General features: G+C 43.5%; 4 protein-coding genes and 1 pseudogene across 5 annotated transcripts in view; 2 read left to right on the top strand and 3 right to left on the bottom strand.

Annotated features, from left to right (window-relative positions):
* The window catches only part of LOC118649184 (zinc finger protein 615-like), a 1,009,024-nt gene that overhangs the window by 813,268 nt on the left and 181,060 nt on the right, over nt 1-14,696 (top strand). The window lies entirely within an intron of this gene.
* LOC118649192 (zinc finger protein 501-like) overlaps nt 1-14,696 on the top strand; it is a 329,437-nt gene that overhangs the window by 294,780 nt on the left and 19,961 nt on the right. The window lies entirely within an intron of this gene.
* LOC118649244 (zinc finger protein 664-like) lies at nt 2,297-3,567 on the bottom strand (the record flags this gene model as incomplete). Its single annotated transcript, XM_036296137.1, has 1 exon — nt 2,297-3,567. A coding segment is annotated over one exon (630 nt), but the record flags the coding sequence as incomplete, so codon positions are not given.
* On the bottom strand, nt 3,544-13,743 carry LOC118649228 (zinc finger protein 418-like). The gene is made up of 3 exons (XM_036296123.1): nt 13,517-13,743; nt 12,518-12,644; nt 3,544-4,487 (listed from the first exon to the last, which is right to left on the bottom strand). The coding sequence occupies exons 1-3, from the start codon at nt 13,547-13,549 to the stop codon at nt 3,577-3,579; spliced, it is 1,071 nt and encodes a 356-aa protein (XP_036152016.1). The 5' UTR covers nt 13,550-13,743; the 3' UTR covers nt 3,544-3,576.
* Nucleotides 13,757-14,696, bottom strand: part of LOC118649143 — a 1,992-nt pseudogene continuing 1,052 nt past the window's right edge.

Here is a 14,696-nt window from a genome sequence, read left to right as displayed (position 1 = left end):
AAACTTCTTGATAATAATCAGGGACAATGACTGCTCCACAGAAGATAAACATACCGAGATGTCCTGCAGATCTGTATACACACGGGCCCTGTAGTCTTTTTCTGAAAAAGTTTATGGGCCCTAACCTGCTTGGCTCAGTAGATAGAGCATCGGCCTGGGGACTGAAGGGTCCTGGGTTCGATTCCGATCAAGGGCATGTGCCTTGGTTGCGGACACATCCCCAGTGGGGGTAGTGCAGGAGGCAGCTGATCCATGTTTCTCTCTCATCAATGTTTCTAACTCTCTGCCCCTCTCCCTTCCTCTCTGTAAAAAACAAATACATCAATATATTTTTTAAAAAGCTTCTGGGTGCAGGTTTAGATGAAAATCATTCCATTGAATAGGCTGCAGTCTGGTCCAAGAGGAATTAGGTCACTGTTTCTGTAGAGAAACTGTTTCCCCTCAGTGCAATGGTCCTGAAACCAGTGCCCATCACCCATGCAACTGTAGGCATTATGGCACATGGCCCTGTGCAAGACCTGGACAGGAGGTTCCCTTCAAATGTCGTAGCATTCCTTGAAAACAAGGAAAAATTTCAAGCTGCTAGAAAACATATTTGAGGTTGTCACAACTACCCCCTCTTTGGAGTGATCTCTGTGTCTCAAGGTATCCAGCTTCAAATGAGGACTAGAGAGACTACAGTGTTTCCTGGGAAATTATGGGCAGCAATGTAAATTTGGCAAAAACTGCTGAGCCAATTTCTGCACCATAGTCTTCCCCCAAGGGCAAAAATGTTTGAAACCCCGTATAAGTTTTTCACAGCATCATGCTTGGAGTGCCCATATCTCCTTATAAACTAACCCATAGAGTCAATTGAACACCCAACATTAAAGAAGTTTTACGGAGAAGCCTTCATTATTTTGCAAGGAAAGAGCCATGAGACTGGGATTTCTTTCATTGGTTAGGAACTCGATAAATTCATTAATGGCACCTAGGGTAAGTTTGTCCGTGAAAATGGCAGGTCTTCTGCAAGATTATGTTTACTGGTGCCACCAGTAATCAGTCCTATGTGGCAACTCATGACAGAGAAACAAGAAAGACTAAGGGCCCAGGTATTCCTCATTTTCTTCAACAAATTAGATAACAGAGTTAGCTTCCCTGGGCCCATGAGGATGGTGATTGAGGCCATCGGTAGGGGCCTTTATAAGTGGTTCAGGTGAAATACCTTCAGCAACATAAATATACAATGACACAGATCTGGCAAGACAGCTCTGTATGTTTAACAGTCCAACATAGATACATACGGTTAAAACATACAAACAAGAAAACAGAAGAGCAAAAATAGTGGCGGGAATGTTACATCAAGTAGGTGATTAAATGTAGGAGCTAAAATTCAGACTAACAAGACTTCACATATTTTCTTATACAATTGTTAAGACCTAAGTAAGAAACTACATTTTCAAAACATGTAAGAAATTTTTCACATTTGGACTCTTTCGTGCAAAGCGAATTTACAAGTTGGGCAGAAAGAGATCTCGTACTAACTACACTCATTAGGACTTTCTCCTGTATGAACTCTCTGATGACAATGAGGCTGAGAGTCAGTTGTAAAAGACTGACCACATTCACTGCATTTATCAGCAATTTCTCCTGTATGAACTCTCTGATGACAGCGAAGGTTGGTGCTACTGGTATAAAATTTCCCATAGTCACTGCATTTATAAGGCTTTTCTCCTGTATGAACTTAGATGATATTGGAGACCATTGCAACCTGCAAAATATTTCCCATGTTCACTACATTAATAAGGCGCTTCTCCTGATGAACTCTCTGATGAAGACAGAGTCACTGCTGGTGATAAAAGACTTCCCACATTCACTACAGTGATAATGCTTTTCTCCAGTGTGAACTCTCTGATGACTGTGAAGGTGGGCCTTAATGGTAAAAGACTTCCCACATCCACTGCATTTATAAGGCTTTTCTCCTGTATGAACTCTCTTATGACGACAAAGGTCAGTCTTACTGGTATAAGATTTCCCACATTCAGTGCATTTATAAGGCTTTTCTCCTGTGTGAACTCTCTGATGACGACAAAGGTCAGTCTTACTGGTATAAGATTTCCCACATTCAGCCGAAACCGGTTTGGCTCAGTGGACAGAGCGTCGGCCTGCAGACTGAAGGGTCCCGGGTTCGATTCCGGTCAAGGGCATGTACCTGGGTTGCGGGCACATCCCCGGTGGGGGATGTGCAGGAGGCGGCTGGTCGATGTTTCTCTCTCATCGATGTTTCTGACTATCTCTCTCCCTTCCTCTCTGTAAAAAAATCAATAAAATATATTAAAAAAAAAAAGATTTCCCACATTCAGTGCATTTATAAGGCTTTTCTCCTGTGTGAACGCTCTGATGACGGTGAAGGTGGAACTTAGTGGTAAAAGATTTCTCACATTCAGTGCATTTATAAGGCTTTTCTCCTGTATGAACTCTCTGATGACAATAAAGTATACTGCTGGTGATAAAATACTTTCCACATTCACTGCATTTAAAAGGCTTTTCTCCTGTATGAACTCTCTGATGACAGCAAAGGTTGGTGCTACTGGAATAAAATTTCCTTCAGTCACTGCATTGATAAGGCTTTTCTCCTCTATGAACTCTTAGATGATTTTGGAGACCATGGCAATTTGCAAAAGACTTTCCACATTCACGGCATTTATAAGGCTTTTCTCCGGTATGAACTCTTAGATGATATTGGAGACCATTGCGACCTGCAAAATATTTACCACATTCACAAAATTGATAAGGCTTTTCTCCAGTGTGAACTCTCTGATGACTGTGAAGGTGGGCCTTAGTGGTAAAAGATTTCCCATATTCAGTGCATTGATAAGGCTTTTCTCCTGTATGAACTCTCTGATGATGACAAAGGTCAGTCTTACTGGTATAAGATTTCCCACATTCAGTGCATTTCTAAGGCTTTTCTCCTGTATGAACTCTCTGATGATGACAAAGGCCAGTCTTACTGGTATAAGATTTCCCACATTCAGTGCATTTATAAGGCTTTTCTCCTGTATGAACTCTCTGATGACGACAAAGGTCACTCTTACCGGTATAAGATTTCCCACATTCAGTGCATTTATAAGGCTTTTCTCCTGTGTGAACTCTCTGATCACTGTGAAGGTGGAACTTAGTGGTAAAAGATTTCCCACATTCACTGCATTTATAAGGCTTTTCTCCAGTGTGACGTCTCTGATGTGTTTGAAGGTGGGCCTTAGTGGCAAAAGATTTCCCACATTCACTGCATTTATAAGGCTTTTCTCCTGTGTGAACTCTATGATGAGTACGAAGGTAGGCCTTAGTGGTAAAAGATTTCCCACATTCACTGCATTTATAAGGCTTTTCTCCTGTGTGAACTCTCTGATGATTGTGAAGTTGGGTCTTAGTGATAAAACATTTCCCACATTCACTGCATTTATACGGCTTTTCTTCTGTATGAACTATCTGATGACGATTAAGTTTACGGCTGGTGATAAAAGATTTCCCACATCTACTGCAGTGATAAGGTCTCTCTGCAGTGTGCACTCTCTGATGACGAAAAAGTTTAGTGCTTCAGGTGTAAGCTTTCCCACATTCACTACATATATAAGGCTTTTCACCAGTGTGAATGTTCTGATGACAATGAAGGTTACTACTCCTGGTAAAAGATTTTCCCCGCTCATTGTACTCATAAGGCCTTTCTGCTGTGAGAACTCTCTGATCATAATGGAGGGCACTGCTATTGGTAAAAGATTTTCCACATTCACTGCGCTCATAAGGCCTTTCATTAATGTGCAAAGCTTCATGATCACCTAGGCTGTTACTACTGCTAAAAGCTTTCCCATATTCACTGCACTGATAAGGCCTGTCTCCCGTGTGACCTTGCTGTAGAAGATAAAAGCTAGAAAATTTGGTAAAATATATCCCACATTCAGAGCACACAAAACATCGACTTCCAACATTGAAATCTTTTTCCTGAATAAACGTGTGTTTGCAGGTACTGTTTTTCTTACATTCTTTTCTGGGGTAATAATTTTTTGTCCTTTGAAATGTCATTCCCTGTGTCAAAATAGCATTTGGACTGTCCCTGGCCTTTAGGTGGAGATGTCCTGATTCAGTAAGGACACCCTGCCCAACCTCTCCGCATGAGAAACGATTCTGGGACACATTGAAATTGCAGCTGTTTGCAAGGGAGATCCTGTCCACACCTCTAATGAAAGTCTTCTCTCTCACATGTTGCTGGTGAAATTTTACAGTGAAATAAAACCGTTTTGCACATGCCCCACACCTCAACAGTATCTGTGGGTGTTGTGTTCCCTGCAGCTCCATCACGTGGAAAATGTTTCCCAAGACTAGTCCACAACTCTCACAGGGGTGGCTCTTCTGGGAAGACAAGGCTAACGTGGGATTCGTTTCCTGTGACACTCTTACAGAAACATTCTTTTCAGGCGCTGCCTCCACATTCTCTGCTCCACAGCAGCAACCTGAACAAAAGGAAATACTGGTGAAGTATGTGTCGATCCCATCAAAACAAAATATCTTCACCACGAATGTTTATCTGTCATGGCTAGGCACGATGCCATAGAAAGGTTTTAAGGACCAGTGAGGTATCCTCTGAGGGAATTGCTGTTATAAATATTGTGGCCCCAAAAGTTAGTCGGTGATGTAAAACAAAACAATAGAGGGACAGAAGCACAGGACGGGATACAAAGAACAGAGGAAGTTCCTGAACCAATGGCTTCTTATTGGACCTTACATGCTGGCCATGTGAGTTTGTGTAGAATAATATAAAACTGCTCAAAGTCATAGAAATTAATTGTATTAGAGCACATGACGTTCAACATCCATATAATAACATGTGTGCACTTCAAGGTGCTGCAGGCATGGACCAACGTTGGCTTGCAGTAAAGATAGACCAGTAAAAGAGGCAGACGTGCAAAGTCCAGAGAGGTGAACGTTATCTGTGGGCTGGGAATCCAAGAAAGGATCACTATTAGAACTGAGAAGTTGGCAAAATAAAAACAATTGGCACAAACAAGCATAATTGGGTGAGGAATGCGCAACCATAAGAAAACACTGGGTTTCTAGCTATGAATATAACAAAGGCCAGCCGAGAATTCCTGCCCAAAGACCCTTCTCCTAGGCAAGACCGCCTGTGGGTCCACTGTGTCATTAATAAAGTCCTGTTTTGCCCGAACGGGTTTGGCTCAGTGGATAGAGCGTCGGCCTTTGAACTGAAGGGTCCCAGGTTTGATTCTGGTCAAGGGCATGTACCTTGGTTGCGGGCACATCCCCAGTGGGGGGAGTGCAGGAGGCAGCTGATCGATGTTTCCCTCTCGTGGATGTTTCTAACTCTCTATCCCTCTCCCTTCCCCTCTGTAAAACAATCAATAAAATACATTTAAAAATCAATAAATAACTTCATGTTTCTTCTGTGATGCAAAAATGATTCTTCCCCTTAAATCCCATTTGAGCCATTGCACGTGATAAATGATGCAAATCTGCAAAGAAAAACAACAAAGTTGGATGGTCAACACTGTGGTAGAACAAAGGACAAATGAGATCGCAGACAAAAGACCTATGTGAGCCATAGCCGGCTTGGCTAAGTGGATGGAGTGTCTGCCTGTGTACTGAAGATTCCTAGGTTCGATTCTTGGGAGGGACACGTGCCTGGGTTGCAGGCTTCATACCCATGAGGGGGTGTGCAGGAGGCAGCCAATCAATTATTCTCTCTCATCATTGATTTTTCTATCCCTCTCTCCCTCTCCCTTCCTCTATGAAATCAATAAAAATATATTAAAAAAAAAAGACCTATGTGAGTAACATCAGCAATACGGCAGGATCAGAGCTATCAGTATCTGCCCTATCCTAGTGTAAGTAGACAGCTAACCATGAACAAAAACCCCATAAGAAATGGGGATAAGAGTACCATGAAGACAAACAGTATAAGAGAGAGAAATAAAAGAAAACTATATGGAAAGAATGACGGGATAGACTGGGTGAAGAAACATATAGGAAGATACCTACAGTCAAAAAAGAGGGTCACCGTTACCTCCAGCAGCCACTGTGCATCCACTATCATTAATCATAGTGGCCTGTTCTTCAAAAAATACTGGAAATATTTGTGTTTCAAAACCATAGAATGGCACTAATTGGTTTGGTTCAGTGGATACAGCGTAGGCCTGTGGACGCTGGTTCGATTCTGGTCAAGGGCATGTACGTTGTTTGCGGCCATATCCCCAGTATGGGGTGTGCAGGAGGCAGCTGATCGATGTTTCTCGCTCAATGATGTTTCTAAGTCTCTATCCCTCTCCCTTCCTCTCTGTAATAAATAAAAAATATATATTTAAAAACAAACAAAAAACATAGAATGCCTCGGTCAGTATTGCTCAGTTCGTTGGAGCATCGTCCTGTGTACCAAAGAGTGGAGTATTCAATTCCCAAGTCAAGGCACATATCAGTATATGGGTTCCATTTGTAGTTACCCTGTGTACACAAGTCAGCCAATTGATGTTTCTCCCTTACACTGATGTTTCTCTCTCTCCATCACTCTTCCTCAAATATTTGAAGAAGCATCAGTAAAAGGGAGATAAGGCAAAATAAAACTATGCAAATATTGGCTACCCTTGAGTTAGACTAAAGCAAAACACAAAAACCAACAAACAAAAACTAGCTTCAGAGGGGTAGGGGATCCTAGGGAAAGGTAAATTGGGGGACAAAAAAAAACATGCTTCAAAGAAATGAAAGATAAGACATTACAGCTGAGACTAGGAAACACAAAGCATCATAAGAGATGTTGATGTTAGAAGACAACATGACCCTCCATAGAGATATTGGTCAAGATCCCATATGAGCTTCTGAAATTAATAAACAAATTCAGAGCCCTGGCCATGTAGCTCTCTTGTTGAGTGTGTGGTCCCAATGCACCACGGCTGTGGGTTTGCAGGGTACATGTAGGGGACAGCCAATAAATGCTTACATGGGAAAAAACAGCAGATCAATGTTTCCCTTTTTCTCTGTTTCCCACACTCAACGGGCCAAAGAGCCTCATGTGGCTCGCGAGCCGCAGTTTGCCCACCAGGGACCTAGGAAATCACAGTTCCATTCCTTGTCAGAAGACATGCACAGGTTACAGGCACAATCTCTAGGATGGCTGTGCAGGAAGCAGCTGATCAATGAGTCTCCCTCATTATTCATGTTTATATTGCTCTGTCCTTCTTTTCCTCTCTGAAATCATAAAATGTAGTTTAAAAATAAATAGATAAATAATTTAAGGAATAAATAGCCCTGTCCCGTGTCGCTCAGTGCTGAGAATGCCTGCTTGCACAGTGGGAGGTCATGGATTTGATTCTTCGTAAGAGGCACGTATGTGTGCTTCAGATTCAACCCCCCTCCTACTCGGGGCACAAGCGGGAGGCAACCAATTGATGTTTCGCTCTCTCTCTCCCTTTCTCTATCTCCCTCAGGAAAATAATCAATGAAAAAATTATTCTCCCTATTCAGGTGAAGATAAAAGTAGAAAGAATAGAATTCAGAAAAGTTACAAGAGAGGAGATCCAAGATGGTGGTGTTGATAAAGGCCTATACTGGCTTCCTCCCACAACCACATCAAAATTACAACGAAAATACACAACAACCATCAGCCAGAAAGCCTGGAAAGCTGGCTGAATGGAGGTCTTAAGACTAGAGAGGTAAAGTAGAAAGCACCCTGAGACTGGTAGGAGGAAAGAGGCTCAAAAGGTGACGGTCCTCTACCCATTTGGGCCACTTTTCTAATTGAGAGGGAGATGATCTCTGCAGAGATCACCTGGAGGAGCAAGGAGTCCCAGTACCACATCAGACGCCCAGCACAGGGTCCCAGACTGGGGAAAAAAGGCCCTAATGGCAGTAAGAATTACGGGCTGTAAAAACCAATGCAGATGGGGTTCAGTGACACAGAGGCTGCATGAGACCCAGCTGCTCCTCTTACAATGTCAGTACCACGAAAATTGGACAGATACATGCAAAAGGATGAAACTAGACCACCAACTGACACCATACAAAAAAATAAACTCAAAATGGATAAAAGAATTAACGTAAGACGGGAAACCATAAAAATACTAGAGGAATCCACAGGCAGCGAAATCGCAAACATATGCCGAAGAAATTTCTTCTCTGATACTGCTCCTAGGGCAATTAAATCTAAAGAGAAAATAAACAAATGGGACTACATCAAAATAACAAGCTTTTGCACAGCAAAGGAAACAATTAACAGAACAACAAGAAGACCCACTGCATGGGAGAACATATTTGCCAATGATATCACCGATAAGGGTTTAATCTCCAACATTTACAGGGAACTCATGCAACTTAACAATAGAAAGATAAACACTCCAATCAAAATATGGGCACTGGAACTAGATAGACACTTTTTGAAAGAGGACATACAGAAGGCCGAAAGACATATGAAAACATGCTCCAAGTCACTAATTATATGAGAGATGCAAATCAAAATGACAATGTGGTAACATCTCACACCTGTCAGAATGGCTATCATCAACAAATCAACAAACAACAAGTGCAGGAGAGGATGTGGAGAAAAGGAACCCTTCTGCACTGCTGGTGGTAATGCAGACTGGTGCATTACCAGTGGAGAACAGTATGGAGCTTCCTCAAAAAACCAAAAATGGAACTCCCATTTGACCCAGTGATCCCACTTCTAGGAATATATCCCAAGAAAACAGAAACACCAATCAGAAAGGATATATGCACTCCTATGTTCATAGCAGCACAATTCACCATAGCTAAGATTTGGAAACCGCCTAAGTGCCCATCAGCAGATGAGTGGATTAAAAAACTGTGGTACATCTACACAATGGAATTCGATGCTGCGGTAAAAAAGAGGGAACTCTTGCCTTTTGCAATAGCATGGATGGAACTGGAGAGCATTATGCTAAGTGAAATAAGCCAGTCAGAGAAAGATAAATACCTCATGATTTCACTCATTTGTGAAATATAGAGAACAACATAGACTGATGAACAGGGACAGATCCAAAGACAGAAACAGCGATCAGACTATCAATCCCCAGAGGGAAAGTAGGGGAGGGAGGGGGCAAGGGGAAGAGATCAACCAAAGGACTTGTATGTACGCATATAAGCCAAACCAATGGACATGGACAACAGGGGGATGAGAGCATGAGTGGCGGGGGGAAGGATGGAGATTTAATGAGGGGGATGAGGACACATTTGTTGTTTTTTTTAAATATATTTTTATTGATTTCAGAGAGGAAGGAAGAGGGAGAGATAGAAACATTAATGAAGAGAGAGAATCATTGATAGGCTACCTCCTGCCCACCCCTAACTGGGGATAGAGCCCGCAACCCAGGCATGTGCCCTTGACTGGAATCGAACCCGGGACCCTTCAGTCCATAGCCAACGCTCTATCCACTGGGCCAAACCAGCCAGGGCGAGGACACATTTGTAATACCTTAACTAATAAAGAATTAAAAAAATAAATAAAATTTCCATTAAAAAAAAGATATCAACTGCATTATTTCATGGACCTATAATAAGCTCTCCAAAAATAAATATGGATTAAGAATAATAATAATAATAAAATAGCCATAGCAATTTTTAAAAAAATATATTTTATTCATTTTTTTACAGGGAGGAAGAAAGGGGAATAAAGAGCTAGAAACATCGATGAGAGAGAAACATCGATCAGCTGCCTCCTGCACACCCCTTACTGGGGATGTGCCTGCAACCAAGGTACATGCCCTTGACCGGAATTGAACCTGGGACCCTTCAGTGCGAAGGCCAACGCTCTATCCACTGAGCCAAACCGGTTACGGCCATAGCAATCTTGAAAAAAAAACCAAAGTTGGAGGGATGACAATACCAGATACCAAGGTATCTTGCAAAAATGCCTGGTACTGGCACAAAAACAGACATATAGAACAATGCCACAGAACAGAGAATCCAGAAAACCACCCAAGACATTTAGCTCAATATTTGACAAGGGAGGTGAGAGCTTACAATAAAGTCAAGATAATCTCTTCAGTAAATAGTGTTGGAAAAATTGGACAGATACATGAAAAAAAATGAAACTAGACCACCAACTTATTCCATACACAAAATAAACTAAGTATAGATAAAGTCTGTAAACATAAGATGGGAAAGCATAAAATTCTTAGAAAAATCTACAGGCAGCAAAATATCAGACATATATCCTAGCAATGTATTACAGATACAGCTTCTAGGGTAATGGAAACTAAGGAAAAAATGAACACATTTACCAATGTTATATCCTATAAGGGTTTACTTGCCTAAATTTACAGGGAACTCATACATCTTAACAAAAAGAAGATAAACAATCCAATCAAATAATGGGCAAAGGATTTAAATACACACTTTTCGAAGGTGGATATATAGAAAGCCAAGAGACATAAAAAAGCATGCTCAAAGCCACTTATCTGAGAGACACAAATCAAAACCACAATGAGATATCATCTCACACCTCTCAGGATGCCTATCATCAAATAATCAACAAATGACAAGTGCTGGCAAGGATGTGGAGAAAAAGGAACCCTTGTGCATCGCTGGTGGGAATGCATATTGGTAAAGACACTGTGGATTATACTATAGTTTTTCCACAAAAATTAAAAATGGAACTCCGATTTGACCCAGTAATCCCACTTCTAGGAAAAGTCCCAAGAAATCAGAAACAGCCTTAGCCACTTTGGCTCAGTGGACAGAGTGTCGGCCTGCAGACTTAAGGGTCCGAGGTTCAATGCCGGTCAAGGCAACATGCCAAGTTGGGGGCCTGATTACCAATAGGGTGGGTGAAGAATGCAGCGATCAATGATTCTCTCTTATCATTGATGTTTCTATCTCTCACTCTCCTTTCCTCTCTCTGAAATCAATAATGAAATATTAAAAAAAAGAAATCACAAACACCAATCAGAAAGGACATATGTTCATAGCAGCACAATTTACCATACCTAAGATATGGAAATAGCCTAAGTACTCACCAGTAGATGAGTGGATTAAAAAACTGTGGTGCATCTACACAATGGAATACTACCCTGCTGTAAAAAAGGAGGAACTCTTACTATTTGAAACAGCATGGAGGGAACTGGAAAGCATTATGCTAAGCAAAATAAGCCACTCGGACAAAGATAAATATCACATAATCTAACTCATTTGTGGTTAATGTGGGGAAAAGGACACATATGTAATACAATATATATTACTTTAGCCAAAACCGGTTTGGCTCGGTGGACAGAGCGTCGGCCTCTGTGTCGGCCTGTAGACTGAAGGATCCCGGGTTCGATTCAGGTCAAGGGCATGTACCTTGGTTGCAGGCAAATCTCCAGTAGGAGGTGTGCAGGAGGCAGCTGGTCGATGTTTCTCTCTCTTCAATGTTTCTAACTCTCTTTCCCTCTCCCTTCCTCTCTGTAAAAAATCGATAATAATATATCTTTTTAAAAAAATACTTTATTGCTGCCCTAACTAGTTTGGCTCAGTGGATAGAGCATCGGCCTGGGGACTGAAGGGTCCCAGGTTCAATTCTGGTCAAAGGCATGTACCTTAGTTGCGGCACATCCCCGGTGGGGGGTTGCAGGAGGCAACTGATCGATGTATCTCATCAATGTTTCTGACTCTCTATCCCTGTCCCTTCCTCTCTGTAAAAAATCAATAAAATTTATTTTAAAAAAATAGTTTATTGCTAAGGACTAGTAACAAGAATCTGAGCTTGCTAGAACCATGGTGGCACGAGACCTGCTGAACGGAGGGTTGCTAAAAATATGGCGTTTCTAGAAACACCGGTGTGGGGGAGCGATATCTGCATCTGCAAAGCGCAATTAAGCACAGGCAAAATATGTGTTCCTGTATGTCGTAAGCAATTAATATATAAAATATACCAGGCAGTCAAAAGAATCTTTAAACAAAAAATACAGTTAATAAACAGGATAAGAAAATAGATACAATTCTTCAAAAAATATAGGTACAAATGACCAACAGGAATATAGAAAATGCTTTCCTCACTGATCAAGGAGGAAACCGTCAGGCTTCCAGCAACACTACCAACCACAAGTCCTTCCCTGTGAGTTTAGTGCAGCGGGGAGTATTGGACCTTCAGGAATAGAAGGGAGCAGCAGAAACAGACCAACCGTCCCCAGGACAGCAACTACCCAAGAAACAGGAAAAATCAAGCAGTTCCACAGTCTACGTGGGAGGAAAACAGCACACCCTAGGGCAGCCATGGGCAAACTACTGCCCGCCAGGCCGCCCATTTGAAATGAATAAAACTATTGAAATAAAAGACCATACCCTTTTATGTAATGATGTTTACTTTGGATTTATATTAGTTCACACAAACACTCCATCCATGCTTTTGTTCCCGCCCTCCAGTCCAGGTTAAGAACCCATTGGGGCCCTGGAGTCAAAAAGTTTGCCCACCCCGGCCCTAGGGGATGGGTCCTGGGAAACCAAAGAGCGAAGCCCAGGTCACTTGTAACACTGAGGCTCTTACCCAGTGCGGATATAAGTTCAAAGTTCTCCAGCATCACATTCAGGTACAGCTGTCTCTGATCTTTGTCAAGGAGGCTCCATTCCTCCCTGGAGAAGTACAGGGCAATGTCCTCAAAGGTGACTCCAACCTGTCAGAATTTAGACAATTAAATGCAGAGCTGACTTTCTTAGAACCAGTAATTCTACTCCTTACACATATTTCCCCCTTCAACCTCCTCCAGGGCACCCGGTTACTGTGGACACCAGGCCCTAATGCCAGTGCAGGCTGCTCTCTCATCACAGTCCTGCAATGAATGGCGATCAGCAGAGAAGCCAGGTTGGGTGGGAAGGACTGGGGGAGGGGAGGGTAGAGGGCAATGCCATTTAAGGTCTGGGCGATGCCTGCAGGGCCCCAGCCTTCCTGCCAAGCAACACCACTGCAGTCTCCTAGATCCTGCCTCCAAGACAAAGCCAAGCGTGGGTTTATGCTTCCCATTTAAGTCCCCACAGCAGGTCCCGGGGACCATCAGCGCACACTTCCTCCAGATGTGCTCACCACTGTGTAATGTTTATCCCCTTCCCATGTTCAGACCCCAGATTCACTCCCTCAGCTCTGCCCTCTTCCGGCTCCAATAACACTGGATCTCGCTGGACTCACCCATGAACTTGGCATATGCCCTGTAGAGAGCTTGTAGTCCAGCCGGATCCACGACCACCCCAGGCCCCTGATGGACCCCACAGGCGGGAAAGCTCCGAATGAGGCTGTGCCGTCCTCCCTGCAGCCTCTGATCTTTCCGTCAATACTCACAGCCCACATCCTCAGGGACCATCAGATGGAAATCACCCCGGTCCTCACTGCCCTGCACCTGCTGTGTCCTCAGAAGCCACAACACTCCTCTCTCCCCTCCACCTTCCTCACGGTCCTCCACGCGGGACTGAGCTGCAGGACGGGACAGGCGCCCTCCCCAGGCTGTGGTGTGTGTGTGAGGAGGCGGTGAGGGCCTGGGGGACTCGAACTCACCTCGGCCCGTCTCCTCCGCATGGGCGCCGCCATTGCCCTCTGTGGGCTGAGCGGGGCGGGAGTAGAAGCCGCTGCAGGAATGGCGGTCCCTGTCCCGGCCCTGGCGTGGGTCGGTGTGGCGATTCCGAGCTCAATCCCAAGTGTGAGCTGTGAGCACCACTGCAGGCTCCCACCATTGGCTGTGAGGCCGGGAGCACCACTCTCCGGCTTTCTCCACGGGACTGTGAGACCAGGATCTCCTCACCGCCTGACACAAAAACCTGAGAAGGCAAAATCCCGCCAGAAAAACTACCGGTCCCGCCCTACAGAAACGGCCAAAGGGAAATGCCTTTTCTGAGCCTCCATTGGCTTAGCCTGGTGGCATTCCTTGCATGGACTTCTGGGTAATGTAGTTTCTCCGTTTCAAGGCAGGGAACTTGTATCTTCTCAGTTGCATCCAGGACTGGATTTAGGGGCAAATAGCCCAAGAACACACCAAATACACTACGCGTCCCCCAGCAGCTTCAGGGGAGGTGATTCCCTGGGCGAGTTTGTTTCTGGTGCACATGACTGGCTTCCTTTAGGGGCTGGTTTTGCATATCTTTCTTCAGGACCTGCTCATTCTGAATGGCAGGCATAGTTTCTTCATTCAGGACATTTGGCATGTGTCTCCTTCAGGACCACTGTAACATGCAGAGGTTGCTCAAGTCCCTAACTCGCTGTAACCTGCCTTCATTGAATGTGTTGTTCAACGTTTACGTCACAAAACAGACACTCATACTTCAAAGGCATCTGCTTCTGATGCCATCTGAAATGCAGCTCTGCCTGGGCTGCATTGGGGATAAGATGGCCAAGAGACAGGTGAAAGAAACGCTCAAAGTGACTGATCATCAAAGAGATGAAAATTCAAACAACAAATAGATATCACCTCACAACTGTCAAAATTGCGGCCATCAAAAATTCAACAAATGGAAAGTGCTGGTGTGGATGTAGTAAAAAGGGAACCTGAGTACACTGCTGGTAGGAATGAAAACTGGTGCAGCCATTATGGAAATTAGTATGGAGTTTTGCAAAAAAAATTAATATGGAACAGCCATTTGATCCAGTGATTTGACTTCTAGGAATATATCCTGTGGGTAACCCCCTATTGTCTAGACTAGCAGAGAGGTGTGGACAAGGGGCCTGGAAGGCTGGTGACCCG

Source organism: Myotis myotis, unplaced genomic scaffold (assembly GCF_014108235.1).
Source record: "Myotis myotis isolate mMyoMyo1 unplaced genomic scaffold, mMyoMyo1.p scaffold_m19_p_28, whole genome shotgun sequence".
Taxonomy (NCBI): domain Eukaryota; kingdom Metazoa; phylum Chordata; class Mammalia; order Chiroptera; family Vespertilionidae; genus Myotis; species Myotis myotis.
Note: the sequence above shows the minus strand (reverse complement) of the source record. Positions and strands in the feature narration are given on the sequence as shown.